Source organism: Bos taurus, chromosome 29 (genome assembly GCF_002263795.3).
Source record: "Bos taurus isolate L1 Dominette 01449 registration number 42190680 breed Hereford chromosome 29, ARS-UCD2.0, whole genome shotgun sequence".
NCBI lineage: Eukaryota > Metazoa > Chordata > Mammalia > Artiodactyla > Bovidae > Bos > Bos taurus.
Genome location: NC_037356.1, coordinates 50,345,959 through 50,361,490, shown reverse-complemented (window position 1 = coordinate 50,361,490; position 15,532 = coordinate 50,345,959). Strand labels below are relative to the sequence as shown.

At 67.7% G+C, this 15,532-nt stretch overlaps 1 protein-coding gene across 1 annotated transcript in view; it reads left to right on the top strand.

Moving 5' to 3' along the window:
- The first annotated feature begins 3,928 nt into the window (after positions 1-3,928).
- The window catches only part of MUC2 (mucin 2, oligomeric mucus/gel-forming), a 30,065-nt gene continuing 18,461 nt past the window's right edge, over positions 3,929-15,532 (top strand). The window contains 28 exon segments of the mRNA XM_024987595.2: positions 3,929-4,021; positions 4,824-5,094; positions 5,879-5,993; positions 6,191-6,281; positions 6,368-6,477; positions 6,578-6,788; positions 6,987-7,112; positions 7,413-7,530; positions 7,674-7,812; positions 7,898-8,005; positions 8,089-8,158; positions 8,469-8,606; positions 8,693-8,857; positions 9,241-9,335; positions 9,826-9,952; positions 10,268-10,523; positions 10,637-10,689; positions 10,799-10,899; positions 11,257-11,408; positions 11,722-11,860; positions 12,169-12,279; positions 12,365-12,544; positions 12,651-12,890; positions 13,301-13,457; positions 13,589-13,720; positions 14,156-14,303; positions 14,587-14,630; positions 15,014-15,220. Of these exon segments, the coding sequence (XP_024843363.1) occupies positions 3,946-4,021; positions 4,824-5,094; positions 5,879-5,993; positions 6,191-6,281; positions 6,368-6,477; positions 6,578-6,788; positions 6,987-7,112; positions 7,413-7,530; positions 7,674-7,812; positions 7,898-8,005; positions 8,089-8,158; positions 8,469-8,606; positions 8,693-8,857; positions 9,241-9,335; positions 9,826-9,952; positions 10,268-10,523; positions 10,637-10,689; positions 10,799-10,899; positions 11,257-11,408; positions 11,722-11,860; positions 12,169-12,279; positions 12,365-12,544; positions 12,651-12,890; positions 13,301-13,457; positions 13,589-13,720; positions 14,156-14,303; positions 14,587-14,630; positions 15,014-15,220 (3,880 nt within the window). The 5' untranslated portion in view covers positions 3,929-3,945.

The window sequence follows — 15,532 nt, the reverse complement described above, 5'->3', positions numbered from 1 at the left end:
CTGGGGCACGTGACACTGTGTTTGTTGAAACTCATAGAGCGCTGCAGCTCAAAGACTGAGCCTCAGGATGCGCAGAGTACAAGAGTTAGCTAGGAGGCCGGGGGATCCCAGGATGGCATGCAGACGTGTGAGAAAGCAATCTAACTGTACTCTAAACACGTGAGACGCCCCACTGGGGGTGGGAAAGAGGGGGCTGTGTCCCAGGGCACCACTCCGGGAAGGAAGGGGAGGAGACTCCTCTCCTGGGCTGTGGGCTCGCAGGAATCGGGTTTTCTGTTACTCATTCTGAGTTTCACAGAGAGCGACAGTCGACCTTCTGCGAACAACGGCCACACCATCACCAAGCAGTGGGCAGCGTGGGCTGAGGGCAGCGAGGACCACTGTGAGTGGCCTCGGGCGGGGCAAGCGCAGGGGCTCTTCACACTTCTGATCATTGGTCCAGAATGAAGCAATGTGAGCGCCCGCCTCTCAAGGCTGTGGAGGGCTTTAATGAGGCGGGCTGACTGAGTTCCTGGCCACTGCCTGCACACACCGTGCCCTTGTGAGGTGGTAGCCCTGCGGAGCTGCTGCCGAAGGCACAGCCCATCCCTCCTAGAGACTGTTTGTCCATCCATCCATCCACCCACCCAGCCCCTCATCCACCCCCCACCCCCCACCTATCCAGCCACCCATCCCCCCATCCCCCCACCCCCCCTAAACGAAGCTTGTAAGTGTCTGCTGTGACGCTGCTCCGTGGAGGTGCCCACACAGACGAGCCCTCCAGCGCTCACTGAAGGCAGCAGTGGTCCCGCGGTGCAGGCGGGGCGGTGAGGACGATGCTCAGGGTCAGTGTTGGGTCTCGAGGTGGGAGACGTGTGAACTGGTCTCGTGAACTGCAGAGGCCCTGTACCCCCAGGGAGGCCATGCCTGTGCCTGCCTGCTCCGGGGAGCCTGGGTGAGGGCCCAGCCCACTGACCTGCCCTGGCCCACTCACACCTGAACACACACCTGTGTGTGTGAACCCGCCCCCTCACCCGGCGCAGGGTGGGGCGGCAGGGTGGAGGTAATGTCCTCTCGTAAACGCTCGCAGGCCCGGGGCTGACGTGGGCCCGCGCGTGTGCACCAGGCCCTTCAGATCCTTGGCGGGCGTCTCCAGGCCTGAGAGTCCCCTTCCGACGTCTCGGGAGCACTTGGGGAGGGGGTGGGCACAGCTGATGCTTTGTCAGCCCCTCACCGAGTCTTCAGACGCTTAACTGTCAGGGATTCCGTCTGGGCCTGGCTGGGGCTGGGGTCTCCCTGGGGTGTTCAGAGGGCTCCCCTGGGTGCACCCTCCAACTGCCCACGGAGGCTGGACCAGAACCGAGGGCCTGGGGCGGGGCCCAGGGTCTGAGCAGGGTCCACACATACGGAGGGAGCCGCTGACCTCCCCTTCCTCCCCTCCCCCTCCCCTCCCCCTCCCCCTCCCCTCCCCTCCCCCTCCCCCTCCCCTCCCCTCCCTTCCTGATGAGTCAGGGTCTGTGGACCTGACTTATCCGACTTGGGCTGCGTTTTGTGACGTCTCTGGGCCCCTCCCTCAGTCAGCGGTGACCCATGCGGTCCTCGGGAACAGTGTCTTGTCAGGGTAAACACCGCTGGGTGTGGGGCCTATAGGAGGAGGGCCATGACTGCCCAGGCTGCTGGCATATCTGCTCTGCAGGGGTCCACCGGCGGGCAGGCACTCAGCTCCCCCACAGCCCCAGCTGGGCAGAGTGCTGTCCTGGTGGCCTGGGGTGTCACAGCTTCATCAGAGAGGAGCGCTGGGTGGTTTGCTCAGCCCTCTCACTGAGAGGAGTGGGGGTCCCTCTGGGGCGGGGACAGGGCTCCAGCCACACTGAGGGAGCCTCTTCCCGCGTCCCCGAGTCAGCGTGATGGACGGGTGGATGTACCCAAGCACCCGGGGGTCCGCAGCCCTGCTCAGGGGCTGGAGCCCGCCCCATGCCCGCCCCAGCCAGTGGGGCTGATGCCACTGCTCACGGGCCCGCCTCACAACCTGCGACTCTGCCCAGAGGGCTGGGGGCCAGACACAGGGGCCTCGGGCAGCCTGTTGCCCACCCAGAGGGTCCACAGGGCTGACCTGCTCAGACGCAAGGGGGACCCCACCTCCTCAGTCCCAGGGGGCCCTTCCTTCTCAGACCAGAGGCTGTGCTGGGCACCCTGTGTCTGGCCAGGAATCCCTGAACCCACCAGAGCAGAGGGAGCCTGGCAGGGAAAATGACTACCCTTGGGGCCCACGGCGGGCCCGTCCTCGGGTTTTCCCAGGGCTCAGTGCCAGCCATGCCAGCCCCACGGGAAAGTGGCACGGCCGGCCCGCTGGCCCTGCCGCTCTGGTTCCCTAACCCCTGGGCCTTCTGCTTCCAGCCCTGCGCTGTGCGAGTCCCTGGGGCCTGCGGGGAGGCGTGTCCCCAGGTCTAGGGAGGGTGGATGAGGGGCTTCACCCTCAGGAGGGCTGGGTCTGGGGACTGTGGCTCCCAGTCACCCTCTCAGACTCTGGGGTGCCCGTCCCTTGATGTCCTGGCCCTGCAGGGGCCCTGGGAGCCATCACCTGTGCTGGGGGGAGCTCATGGCCCTGGGCGCTGCCGTGGGAGGATCGGGTGTCAGGAGAGGGAAGGCCCATGAGGGGCTTCTGTGGGGGTGCCGGGCTCAGGGACTCAGGGGGTCCCACGGCCCCCCCAGGCGGCCCCCTCTTCCAGAGTAACTGCTAAGATGAGCCCCTCCCGCTCACCCTGAAACCGGGGACTGTGAGGCTGGAGCCTGCATCTCCCCCTCATGTGAACAGTCGTCCACGCTCGTGTGGGCCAGAGTCAAAAGCTGAACCCAGGATGCACTGTTTTCAGGACGGGCGGACTGCTTGGAGGGGAGGCCCAACCTCGGTTTATCCACCAGCAACGGGGGCTGCCCAGAGATCGCTAAGGTTCGGGGCCTGTGCAGCCCAAACGCCCCTTTCCGAGGCGTTTCCAGACGCGCTGGGCTCAGCTTGGAGGGTCTGGGGTGCGCCTGAGGCCACAGCTCCTCTCCGGGGCAGGACCCTCTGCTGTGGGAGGCCTGGTCTGGGAGCACCTGTGGGCCACCTCCCCCGGCCCTGGTCCTCCCCACTGTCCTGGGAGGCGGCAGGGCCAGGCCTGTGCTGGGCTGAGAGCCACCTCCTTGCCCGGACCTGGCCCCTTCCCCTGGGGGATGGCCACTCTTGGCCTGGGGCCAGGTGCCCTGTGTCCCAGAGGATGCTGGGCTCCCCAAGTTCCAATTACATGTAATTCCAGAGGCGGGCCGGGCTGGGGGAGGGAAGGGATTAGCGAGTGGGCTGGAGCCAGGCCCTCACGGAGCTCGCAGGCTCCAGGAAGGAGCTGTGCTGAAGTGAGGGATCCCTGGGCCCCCAGTAGCCCACGCCTGCCCTGCCTCTGGCAGCAGGGTTCAGGGAAAGCAGGGCCCCGCTGGGGTAGCTGTGGCCCAGATGACCTCTGGGAGGCCCCCAGGTGGGAGGGGGCGCCCACCCCACAGACTGGCCTATCCGGGCCCCTGGGGAGGCCCCCACTGGGCCTCACTGTGCTGGGGGTGCTGGATGGGTGAGGTGGGGACGCGGGGAGCGCGCTGTCTGCTGGGACAAGCTTCCAGCAGGACCCCTGGCCCCAGGCTGGCCCAGCAGCAGGAGGGACGGAGGTCCGCCCTGGGTGTGTGCGGGGATCGGGCAGACGGTGCCGCATCCCGGGCACGGCCAGCTCTACCGGAGCAGTAAAAGATAAACCCCAGATAACCTGAGTCAATATTTCCCCAGCGGGCCCTCGGAGCCCCCACAGCTGTTTTCCTGATGACCTGGGGGGTGCCCCACCCGTCCCGCACCCTCCTGCCCTCCCCGCCCTCTGGCGGCTCTGTGGGGCATATAAGGCCTGGCCCCTGCCCTGGGCACTCTGCCCTGCCTTCCTTCTGGCCACCATGGGGCTGCTGCTGGCCCACCTGGCGGCCCTCTGCCTGGCTCTGACCTGGGCCAGGGGCACGGAGCTCCAGAGAGGTGAGAAGGCTGCAGGATCCCCAGAGCAGATGGTCCTGCCTGGAGGAGAGGGGGTCTTCCTCGGCCCAGGCTTTGGGGTGGGCGACCTGGCCTGGCATTTGTGGCCCCACCCCTGCTGACTCTGGGTGCAGAGAGGAAAGGAGAAGGGAAGGGGGAGTCCCTTTGAAGGTGATGGTCCAGCCAGTGTGTCCAGGGGACAGTCCCAGGTGGACGCGCTGGGCCGGGCAGCTGCCTGTGGCTCTGAGGGAGGCAGGGGCCCACCAGAAGGGGCCAGGCCCCCAGTCCTGGGTGTCAGGGGCCCTTGGAGGGTCGAGACCAAGACGGTCCCCTCTGCAGAGCCGGCTGTTTGCGCCTCTGCTCAGGGGCGGCTTCAGCCAGAGAAGCCTGTGTGAGGGCAGGACAGGGGGCTCTCCATCCAGCGGAGCCACCGGGGCCGGGGGGGCGGGGGCGAACCTGGGGGCCCCCTCTGAGGGGTCTGGCACCACCCTCTGCTGAGTGCGGGCAGGCTGGAGCTGGGGGAGGGGGCACTGGCTGGGGCATCACTGGACAGAGTGTGGCAACGGCCAGGGTAGGGGCCCCCGCAGGGTACGGGCGTGAGGGCGAGGCAGCTGCAGATGCCCTTGCGGGGGCCCGAGACCATGCGGGCGGGTGACCAGGGGGCCGGCAGAGGGCCCTGCAGGGCGACCTCCCCAGGGCCTGGGCCAAGACCCCAGTGGCTCTGAGCAGCTGGCGGGCGCCTCCGGAGCAGAGGGTCCTTGAGGGAGGCGGCCAGGCCACTCACGCCTCCCCCCGCGGCCCCCAGAAGGCAGAACCCGGAACCACGGCCACAGCGTGTGCAGCTCCTGGGGCGATTTCCACTACAAGACCTTCGACGGCGACGTCTTCCATTTCCCTGGGCTGTGCGACTACAACTTCGCCTCCGACTGCCGCGACGCCTACAAGGAGTTCGCCGTGCACCTGAAGCGCGGCCCCAGCAGCAGTGGGGGCCCGTCCCAGGTCAAGTATATCCTGCTGACCGTCAAGGACGACACCATCTACCTCACCCGCCAGCTCACCGTGCTGAACGGGGCCATGTGAGTTGTCCGGCCCGTCCCCTCCTGAGTCCTGGTGACAGGGCTGCGGCCCCTGCCCCCCAGCCTGACCCACTCCCCCGGCCCGCGTCTATTCTGGCCAACGGCTCAGAAGCAGAGTGTGGGGTCCGAGTCCAGGTCATCGATTCATTCAGCAAATGCTGATGAGGCCCTGGCAGGAACTCCCAGGGGTGCGGGGCTGGGGAGGGGGCTCAAGGGATTTATTTATCCCGCGCGTCTCTGAGACCTTTTCTGCTGGGAGCCCACCAGGCTCTGGGCTCGCCGTCCTGGCGGCCCGGCGGGCTAGGGTTACGCGGGGCCCACAGGAGGCCGTTCCTCCCCCACGTTGTCCAGCATTGTCTGGGGAACAATGGGGCTCTGAGCGCACTCCTGCCCAGCGGTTCCCCACCTGCAAGCTTTGCCCTTTCCCTGCTGCTCGGGGTTTAGTTTCCCACAGCCCGGGCTCAGCGTCGGGGTGGGCACAGGGCCCCAGAGGTGGTGCGGGATAGGCACAGGGCCTGCCCTCGGAGGCTGGGTGAGGCTTTCCCAGTTGGCCCGCCCTCCTCCCAGGGCTCCTGGAGATTCCTACCAGGAATGGAGCCTGAGGTGGGGTGTGGAGAGGGCCCTGGGCAGGCGTGTGTGGCCCCACCTGGCCAGGCAGGTGGGCAGGGGCTCAGCCACTGCTCAAGTGTCCCCAGAGAGCGGCCATCCCACCCAAGCCCACAGCCTCGGCCCCTCTGCGAGGGGGAGCTGCATGGGCCAGCGTGACCCCCGTGCCCACCCCCAGGGTCAGCACGCCCCACTACAGCCCGGGGCTGCTCATCGAGAAGACTGACGCCTACACCAAGATCTACTCCCGTGCTGGGCTCACTCTCATGTGGAACCAGGAGGACTCAGTCATGGTGCGTTGCGGGGAGGGCCGGGGGGCTGGGGCGCCACGTGGGGAGCGGGGGGGCACCCTGTGAGGGTCCCTCTGGGCCCTCAGGGCTGCCAGAACTGCCCCCAGGTCTCCCACCACAGCTGACCAGGCTCTGAGCCCCACTTGGCTGTGGGGGGGGGGCGACCCTGCGGCCTGCTCACCTGTCCCCTCCCCCGGCAGCTCGAGCTGGACAGTAAGTTCCGGAACCACACGTGCGGCCTCTGCGGGGACTACAACGGCCTGCAGACATACTCGGAGTTCCTCTCCGAGGGTGAGTGCCTCCTTGGGGGCCTCAGTGGGCGGGTGCGGGCGGCCCCCTGGCGCCCTCCAGCCTTGCTGAAGGCCGTGACCCCCCAGGTGTACGCTTCAGTCCTGTCGAGTTTGGGAACATGCAGAAGGTGAACAAGCCTGATGTGGTGTGCGAGGACCCCGAGGAGACGGTGGTCCCCGAGTCCTGCTCCGAGCACGTGAGTCCCCAGCCGCGGTGCGGGTGGGGGCTTTGGGGGGTGGGGAGAGCTGGGGGCGTGAGCAGCCCCACCCATGCCCGCCTCCTGCATCGCCCCCCAGCGCGCCGAGTGCGAGCGGCTGCTGACGGCCGCGGCCTTCGCGAGCTGCCAGGGCCTGGTGTCCATGGAGCTGTACGTGCAGGCCTGCATGCAGGACCGCTGCCACTGCCCGCAGAACGCCTCCTGCATCTGCAGCACCATCGCCGAGTTCTCCCGCCAGTGCTCCCACGCCGGCGGGCGCCCAGAGAACTGGAGGACTGACGCGTTCTGCCGTAAGCGGCGTGCCGGGACAGCGGCGGGAGGACGCAGGGGGCTCACGGGGGTTGACCCGGGGAACGTGCTGGTCTTTGTGGGTGCCGGGCAGGGCGGCCTGGTGTGTCCAGGGCTGGGGGCCACGTGTGTGCACCAGACCCTTCATGGTGTCCGCCGCGCCCGCCCCTTGGCTCAGGGGTCTGCCTTTGCTTGTCCAGCCAAGAGCTGCCCTGGGAACATGGTCTACCTGGAGAGCGGCTCACCCTGCATGGACACCTGCTCACACCTGGAGGTCAGCAACCTGTGTGAAGAGCACCGCATGGACGGCTGCTTCTGCCCAGAAGGTGAGGACGCGGGCGGGGAGTGGGGAGGCGGGATGGGGGACAAGCGGGAGAAAGAGCACGAGCACTGAGACCCTCCCCACACACGCACGCACACACACTCAGCGTCAGCTTCCTGCTCCTCACCCCTGGACAGTCCTTCTCCAGCCTGGCCCGTGACCCTGAGTCTGGAGGCAGGTCCCTCAGACACAGTGTGGGTCCAAAGCGCCCCCAAAGAGGGGTCTGTGGGTGGGAGGCCAGGTGCACCTGTGGCCCTGGGAGCGGCGGGATCAGGGCGGCTGAGGGGAACGTGTCCTGTTGCAGGCACTGTGTATGATGACATCGCGGGCGGCAGCTGCATCCCCGTGAGCCAGTGTGGCTGCAAGCTGCACGGACACCTGTACACGCCCGGCCAGGAGATCACCAACAACTGCGAGCAGTGGTGGGTGCCAGGGCGGGGGTCCCAGCGGGCGGTGGATCTCTGTGGGCTGGGGGGTCCAGGTGGGCCGGGGGTCCCGGTGGCCCGGGGGTCCCGGCGGACTGGGGGTGGCAGTCGAGCCTGACCCTGGGCCCTCTGCCTCACAGTGTCTGCAACGCTGGCCGCTGGGTGTGCCAGGACCTGCAGTGCCCCGGGACCTGCAGCCTGGAGGGCGGTGCGCACATCTCCACCTTCGACGGGAGGAAGTACACCTTCCACGGGGACTGCTACTACGTGCTGACCAAGGTGGGCTGGCGCTCAGCGGCGTGCGGGCGCTGGGCCCCTGCCCCACCCGCCGTGTGACTACAGCGCCCTCACCTCCACCCCACAGACCCAGAACGACTCCTACGCCCTCCTGGGCGAGCTGGCCCCCTGCGGCTTCACGGACAAGCAGACCTGCCTGAAGACGGTGGTGCTGCTGGCCGACAACAAGAAGAACGTGGGTGTTCCTGCCTCCCACCCTCCCAGCTCCCCCGGGCCCACGGCCCTTCTCAGCCCGTGTCCCCTTGGCCTTGCCTGCAGGTGGTGGCCTTCAAGTCGGACGGCAGCGTCCTGCTGAATGAGCAGACGGTGAACCTGCCCCACGTGACGGGTGAGTCCTGCTCCGGGTGCGCCGACTTGAGGGGGAGACGGGGGAGGGAGGAGGAGATGGGGGATGGGCAGACCCCCACCCCTTACCGCCCCTCACACCCCCCCTCACGCCCCTCACCGCCCCTCATGCACCCACTCACGCCCCCCCCACCCCTCTGCCACCGTCCCTCACGCCCCCCCCACCACCCCTCACGCCCCCCCTTACCTCACTTCATGCACCCCCTCACGCCCCCCCTCACCCCTCTGCCACCGCCCCTCATGCCTCCCCCCTCACCGACCCTCACGCCCGGCCTCACGCCCCTCCCTTGCAGCGAGCTTCTCCATCTTTCAACCGTCCTCCTACCACCTCGTGGTGACCACGACCTTCGGCCTCAAGCTGCAGATCCAGCTGGTGCCGGTCATGCAGCTCTTCCTGTCGCTGGACCAGGCGGCCCAGGGCCGAGTGCAGGGTGAGTGGCGCCGCCCGGCTCCCCCTCGCGGCCACCGTCGGGCCTCTGCGGCCCCCGCCTTTCCCAACCCTGTCCCGGCCCCTCAGGCCTCTGCGGGAACTTCAATGGCCTCGAAGGGGACGACTTCAGGACGGCCGGGGGGCTGGTGGAGGCCACGGGCGCCGGCTTCGCCAACACCTGGAAGGCCCAGTCGAGCTGCGATGACAAGCTGGACTGGCTGGAGGACCCCTGCGCCCTCAGCATCGAGAGCGGTGAGGCTTGGCCACCGGGCCCCGGCCCCAGGCAGACGGGGTTCCTGGGGGGACGTGGTGGGTGGGTGAGGTGTGGCCGGCTGGCTGCCTGCTGCCTTCTGCCTTGCGGCTGGCTTACGGTGGCCCACGGTGGTAGCTGGCCGAGGGACCCAGCAGAGGGTCTGCTAATCCGTGGGTGGTGGCCTCGACTGGACACCCTCACACCCACTGGCCGCCTGCCACGTCTGGGGAGCTGGCGAGAGGCAAGGGGCACCTGCCCTGAAGGGGGGGGCCTGTTTTGGTCCACCGAGGGGCAATGTCTGCTCCAGCCTGGGTGACGGGGAAGCGGGACGCAGGGACGTGCTAGAGCGGCCGTCCCACTGAGGGGGCTGAACCCTCCACAGCCAACTACGCCGAGCACTGGTGCTCCCTGCTGAAGAAGCCCAAGACCCCGTTTGAGAGGTGCCACTCCACCGTGGACCCAGCCGAGTATTACAAGGTGGGTGGGCACGCAGCGGCCCCCGCCCCGGCTAAGCCCCACCCCTCCTGTGGGAAGCTGCTGTGTGTGCACAAGCACATGTATATCGCTGCTTGTGTGAGTGTGCACATGCGGTGAAGGGTGTGTGTGCACGCGTGTACGTGCTGTGTCTGAGTGCTGTGCACGCGTGTACGGGCTGCGTGTCTGAGTGCTGTGCACGCGGGTATGGGCTGCGTGTCTGAGGGCTTGTGCACGCGTGTACGGGCTGGGTGTCTGAGTGCTGTGCATGCGTGTACAGGCTGCGTGTCTGAGTGCTGTGCACGCGTGTATGTGCTCCGTGTCTGAGTGCTGTGCACGCGTGTACGGGCTGCATGTCCAAGTGCTTGTGCACGCGTGTACGGGCTGCGTGTCTGAGGGCTTGTGCACGCGTGTACGGGCTGCGTGTCTGAGTGCTTGCATGGGCGTGACGCTCCCCAGCCGGCTCCCACCTCACGGCCCGTCTGCCCCCCAGAGGTGCAAGTATGACACGTGCAACTGCCAGAGCACGGAGGACTGCATGTGTGCGGCCCTGTCCTCGTACGCCCGCGCCTGCGCCGCCAAGGGCGTCATGCTGTGGGGCTGGCGGGAGCACGTCTGCAGTGAGTCTCGGGCTCCGGCCGGCCTTCCGGTCCCTGCCGTCCCACCCTGGCAGTCGAGGGGGGAGGGGATGGGGGTGACATCGCAGGGGCCAGTGGCAAACCAGCCTGGGCATCTGCTTGCATGGAGGAGCTTGGAACCCCTCAGCCCAGAAGGTGGGGCACGTGGCCCCTGTGTGGCCGGGATGGGCCTGGGGTGACCGCTCTGCTGGCCCCTCGGCTGGGCGGGTGTCCCAGCTGGACACGGGGCTTGGGGCTGGCCTTTGGGGAGCAGGAGCTGGGGCTGCCCCACCTCACACAGGCCCCTCCCCTCTGCAGACAAGGACCTGGAGTCCTGCCCCAAGTCTCAGGTCTTCCTGTACAACCTGACCACCTGCCGGCAGACCTGCCGCTCGCTGTCCGAGTCCGACACCCACTGCCTGCAGGGCTTCGCGCCCGTGGACGGCTGCGGCTGCCCTGACCACATGTTTCTGGACGAGAAGGGCCGCTGCGTGCCCCTGGCCAAGTGCTCCTGCTACCACCGCGGCCTCTACCTGGAGGCAGGGGATGTGGTCCTGAGGCAGGAGGAGCGATGGTGGGTGTCCTGGGGTGGGGGAGGGGTGCGCCCCGTCTGCTCGGGGGGCCCACCCCCTGCCCGCCCATCCCATAGAGCCGCTGGGCCTGGCTCACCCCACCTCTCCCTCTCAGCGTCTGCCGGAACGGGAGGCTGAGCTGCATACAGGTCAAGCTGATCGGCCAGGGTAAGTGGCCGCCACCTCGTGCGCGGCCTCCCGCCCCCTACACTCTCCCTTGCCCGCCCGAGCCCCCACCCAGCTTCAGCTGGGCTCAGCGGCCCCTTCCGTCCCGCAGCCTGCGAGGCCCCGAAGATCCATGTCGACTGCAGCAACCTAACGGCACTGGCCACCCGGAGCCCCAGGCCCGTCAGCTGCCAGACGCTGGCTGCCGGCCACGTGCGTTCTGGGGGTGCCGCTGAGGCGGGGGGCGCGGGGGGCTCCTGTGTGGCCCTGAGGCTCCGGATCCTGGGCCTCGGACGCTCGGGCTTTGCTGCCCTCTCATCCCTTGAGGGAGTAGCTGCCCGCGGGCCCCTGTAGGGACCGTGGAGGGGCCCCGGGCAGGCCGTTCTCACTTGCCTCCCAGCCCCACAGGGAGCCTGAGGGTGGGGCTCTGGAGGCTGGACCAGGGCGCGGGGTTGAGGATCGGAGGGTGGGGTGGGAGACACGAGTGAGTGTCTGCAGTGTCAGAAGAGGGGCTGGCCATCCTGGGCCTGGCATCTGGTCCTTGAACCCCTCTCTCCAACCACCCCCCAGTACCAGATGGAGTGCATTAGTGGCTGCGTGTGCCCTGAGGGGCTGATGGACGACGGCCGGGGGGGCTGCGTGGTGGAGGAGGCGTGTCCGTGTGTGCACAATAATGACCTGTACCAGCCCGGGGACAAGATCAGGGTTGACTGCAACACCTGGTGAGAGCCCGGCCCTGCCTCTGACGCCTGAGCGCTCCGCCGGGAGCCTGCCCTGGGGCACGGCCTCCTCCGTGGGGCTGGCTGGGGTCTGCAGGACGCCTGAGCGCTCCGCCGGGAGCCTGCCCTGGGGCACAGCCTCCTCCGTGGGGCTGGCTGGGGTCTGCAGGGCCCTGGTCCTGATGGGGGCTGCGGTACGAGGGCTTGGAGGTATGAGCTGCTGGGGGTTTTCTGCAGGGCTCCAGGCTGCTCTCTAAGCAGGGCTGGGGAGCCCAGGCCCCTGCAGCCCCTCCAGCCCCCATCTCCCTCTCCCCAGCACCTGCCAGAAAGGGCGCTGGGCGTGCACCCAGTTCGTGTGCCATGGCACCTGTTCCATCTACGGGAATGGCCACTACATCACCTTCGACGGGAAGTACTATGACTTCGACGGACACTGCTCCTACGTGGCCGTTCAGGTGAGGCCGAGGGCACGGGCAGAGCCCGCCTCTGTTCTGTGGTCCCTGAACTGCTGGCCCTGGGTTGTCCCAGCCCAATGAGGAGGCTCTGAGCGGACAGGGTCTGGGGTCAGAGGGGAGCCCTTCCTTGGCCCTCCCATTCCACGACCTCCCGCGGGTGTCAGGGGTGTGGGGTGCCCAGGGGCGTGTGTGGGGGATGGTTAAGCTGCCTCTCAGCAGAGGAGGGGCTGGGGTGGGGCCCAGCTGGGGTGGGGTGCCCCTCACCCCGTGGCTGGGTCAGCCTGGCTCACGTGCCCCTGGGCCCCCAGGACTACTGCGGCCAGAACACCTCCCTGGGTTCCTTCAGTATCATCACCGAGAATGTGCCCTGCGGTACCACTGGGGTCACCTGCTCCAAGGCCATCAAGATCTTCATTGGGGTGAGTGCTGCCCCTCCCCGGGGGGTGCATGGTCCCTGGGGACCCCTTGGACCAGGCCAGTGACGGGCCTCTCCCCTGGGCACAGAGGACGGTGCTGAAGCTGGAGGACAGACACTGCATGGTGATCCAGCGTGACGTGGGCCACAACGTGGCCTACACCACGCGGGATGTGGGTCAGTACCTGGTGGTGGAGGCCAGCATCGGGGTCATCGTCATCTGGGACAGGAAGACCACCATCTTCATCAAGCTCGACCCCTCCTATAAGGTGCGCAGCTCCCTGCCTGCCCGGGCCGCCCAGGCACGCCCAGGGCCAGCCCCCTCCCTCCCGCGAGGCCCCCGGGCAAAGCCCCCTGTCCGGCTTGTCTCTGCAGGGTGCGGTGTGTGGCCTGTGCGGGAACTTTGACCAGCGGTCCAAAAACGACTTCACCACGCGGGACCGCATGGTGGTGGACAGTGAGCTGGACTTCGGGAACAGCTGGAAGGAGGCCTCCACCTGTCCGGACGTGAGGACCACCCCGGACCCTTGCACCGTGAACCTGCACCGCCGCTCCTGGTCGGTGAAGCAGTGCAGCATCATCAAAAGCCGGGTTTTCGCGCTCTGCCACAGCAAGGTGGGCGGGGCGCGGGTGTGGGCGGAGCCACCGCGAGGCGGGAGGGGCGTGTCGGCCTGTGGGCGGGGCCACGGGCCAGGTGCTCTCCCTTCAGTGTCACCCCTGAGCTCCGTCCTGTGTGTCCGGACACATGACCAGAGGTCCAGTCTTAACTTTGAGAGACGTGGCTGGATCCCCAGGCTCTCCCATACCTTCCAGGGCACAGCGCGCCCAGACAGCCGTCTGCTCCCGGCAGTGGGGGGTGGGTGTGGTGGGCACCGCTGTGGGACCCCCCTGGCAGGCCCCTGGGGGGTGGTGCCGGGTCACCTTTCCCTGTCCCAGCCTCGGGGCCCTGCGCTTCTCGGGGCACAGGGGAGGGCCTGGCCCCGGCAGGGCAGCGTGGACCCTGGCACATGGACGCCCCTCCCCAGGTGGACCCCATGCCCTTCTACGAAGCCTGCGTCCAAGACTCCTGCTCCTGCGACGCCGGCGGGGACTGTGAGTGCTTCTGCTCCGCCGTGGCCTCTTACGCCCAGGAGTGCACCAAGGAGGGCGCCTGCGTGTTCTGGAGGACCCCCGACCTGTGCCGTGAGCGCCGGCCTGCCCTGGCCCCCGGGCACCCGCGGGGCGGGGCTGGAGCTGCTGAGTGGGGAGGGGCGTGTCCGTGGTCCCCTCCCCGCCTCCGCCCTCCCCAAGTCTGACGGCACCTCTACCCCCAGCCATATTCTGCGACTACTACAACCCCCCCGACGAGTGTGAGTGGCACTACGAACCTTGCGGGAACCGCAGCTTCGAGACCTGTCGGACCGTCAACGGCATCCACTCCAACATCTCCGTGTCCTACCTGGAGGGTGAGGGGCCCCGTGGGGTGTTGCCCTGCGTGCCAGGCAGGCCAAGCTCGCCCTGCTGCAGTTTGTTCATCAGACAGTCTGCTGGGAGTCTGAGCTGAGACCCCACTCTCAAGGGGAGAGACAGAAAGGGGTCAGGTTAGCACACCAGGAAGTCAGGGGGCCTCTGAGTCAGGAGCGAAGGTGCCGTGGGAAAAGAGCAGGTCAGGATGAGGTGGGGGCTGAGGAGGCCTCTAGCTGAGAAAAGCTGGGAACTAGAGGACCATCTGGGGAGGGCGCAGGGGCCATGCCCCCCAGGAGGCTGGGCGGGGCCTGGCTGTCCCAGAGGGCGTCCTGGAAAAGAGGGCCTGCGGGGCGGGGAGGGTCGGCAGGGTGAGGTGGACGGGGTGGATGTACATCCTCTGCGCCGGTCCAAGCCCAGCGCCCTGTGCCCACCAGGCTGCTACCCCCGGTGCCCTAAGCTCAGGCCGATCTACGACGAGGAGCTGAAGGCGTGTGTCACCAGGGACCAGTGCGGCTGCTACATCGACAACACTCACTACTCACCGGGCACGTCCGTGCCCGCAGGGCACATCTGCCACGCCTGGTACCTAAGCTCCCGTCACAGGGGCCCGGGGAGATCAGCGCACACACACAGACATGCACGCCCACTCACACGCACGCACACGGCGGGGGGGAGGGGTGGCCCGTGTTGCCTCTGCGCCTCGCCTCGTCCCTGCTCTGCCCACACTGGGAGTCCAGGTGGGGTCCCGAGCCGGCCTTTGGGGCAGCGTCACCCTGAGGCTGCAGGCCTGTCGTGGGGTGTGGGGGGCGGGTGAGGGCACAGGCCGGCGCCTCCTCGGGCCTGCAGCCTCGCGCTTGCTTTTCAGCATGTGTACCAAGTCCTCGAAAGTTGTCTGCCGGGTTGATGAAGGTAAGCTGCCCACCGCCGGATGCTCCTCCTGGACCCACCTGGGTCCTGGCTGGGTGCAACCTCCTGTGCTTCCGTCCCCGGCCCCCCTGAAGGTCCGCGTGGCTGCCCTGAGCCCCTGTCAGCTCGGAGGTGCCTCTGGTTTGCAGCAGCCCTTAGGGCTCACCTGACACATCTGTGTTTCTCCTGATGGGGAATGAAGCCCCTTCTGTGACGCAGCCTCTATGTTCTGATGGGCACCGCTGAGGGTCCTGGGCGCGGGGTCCTGGCGGGCGCTGGCTGGCTGCTGGTTGGTGGTGGGGGACCCGTCTCCCCTGTGTGGACGGGCTGAGGGGCCTGGGGAGCCTCTGTCTTGTCCCTGATGGGTAGATATTGGCCTCCCGCAGGGAAGATCGTCAACATGACACAGGACGGCTCCTTCTGCTACTGGGAGTTCTGTGGCCCCAACGGGACGGTGGAGAAATACTTCAACGTCTGTGTGTCCACCTCAGCACCCTCAACCCCCACCACGACCACCTCCGCCACCTCAACCCCCACCACGACCACCTCCGCCACGACCACCCCCACCAGCACCACTCCGACCCCCAGCACAAGTAAGGCCCCCTCCCCTGCAGGGGGCCTGCCTTCCCCTGAGCTCGGCAGGGACGGCCCTTCTAGGCAGGCGGGAAGTAATGACCTGCCTCTCAGCTCGGGGCGTGTCCCCCGCCCCCTCCCACATTTCAACCACAGCCCCAAGCCCAGAGCAGGGTGACGGCCACACGGACCTGCAGGAGCCAGGGCTGGAGGAGGCCGCCAGTGCCCTGGGTCCCTCAGCTGGAGTCGTAGCTAGTGCTGAACAGGCCGCGGGTGTATAACAGCCACCGGGAAACAAAACGTGAAAATGAAGAGATTTAACAAACCTCAAA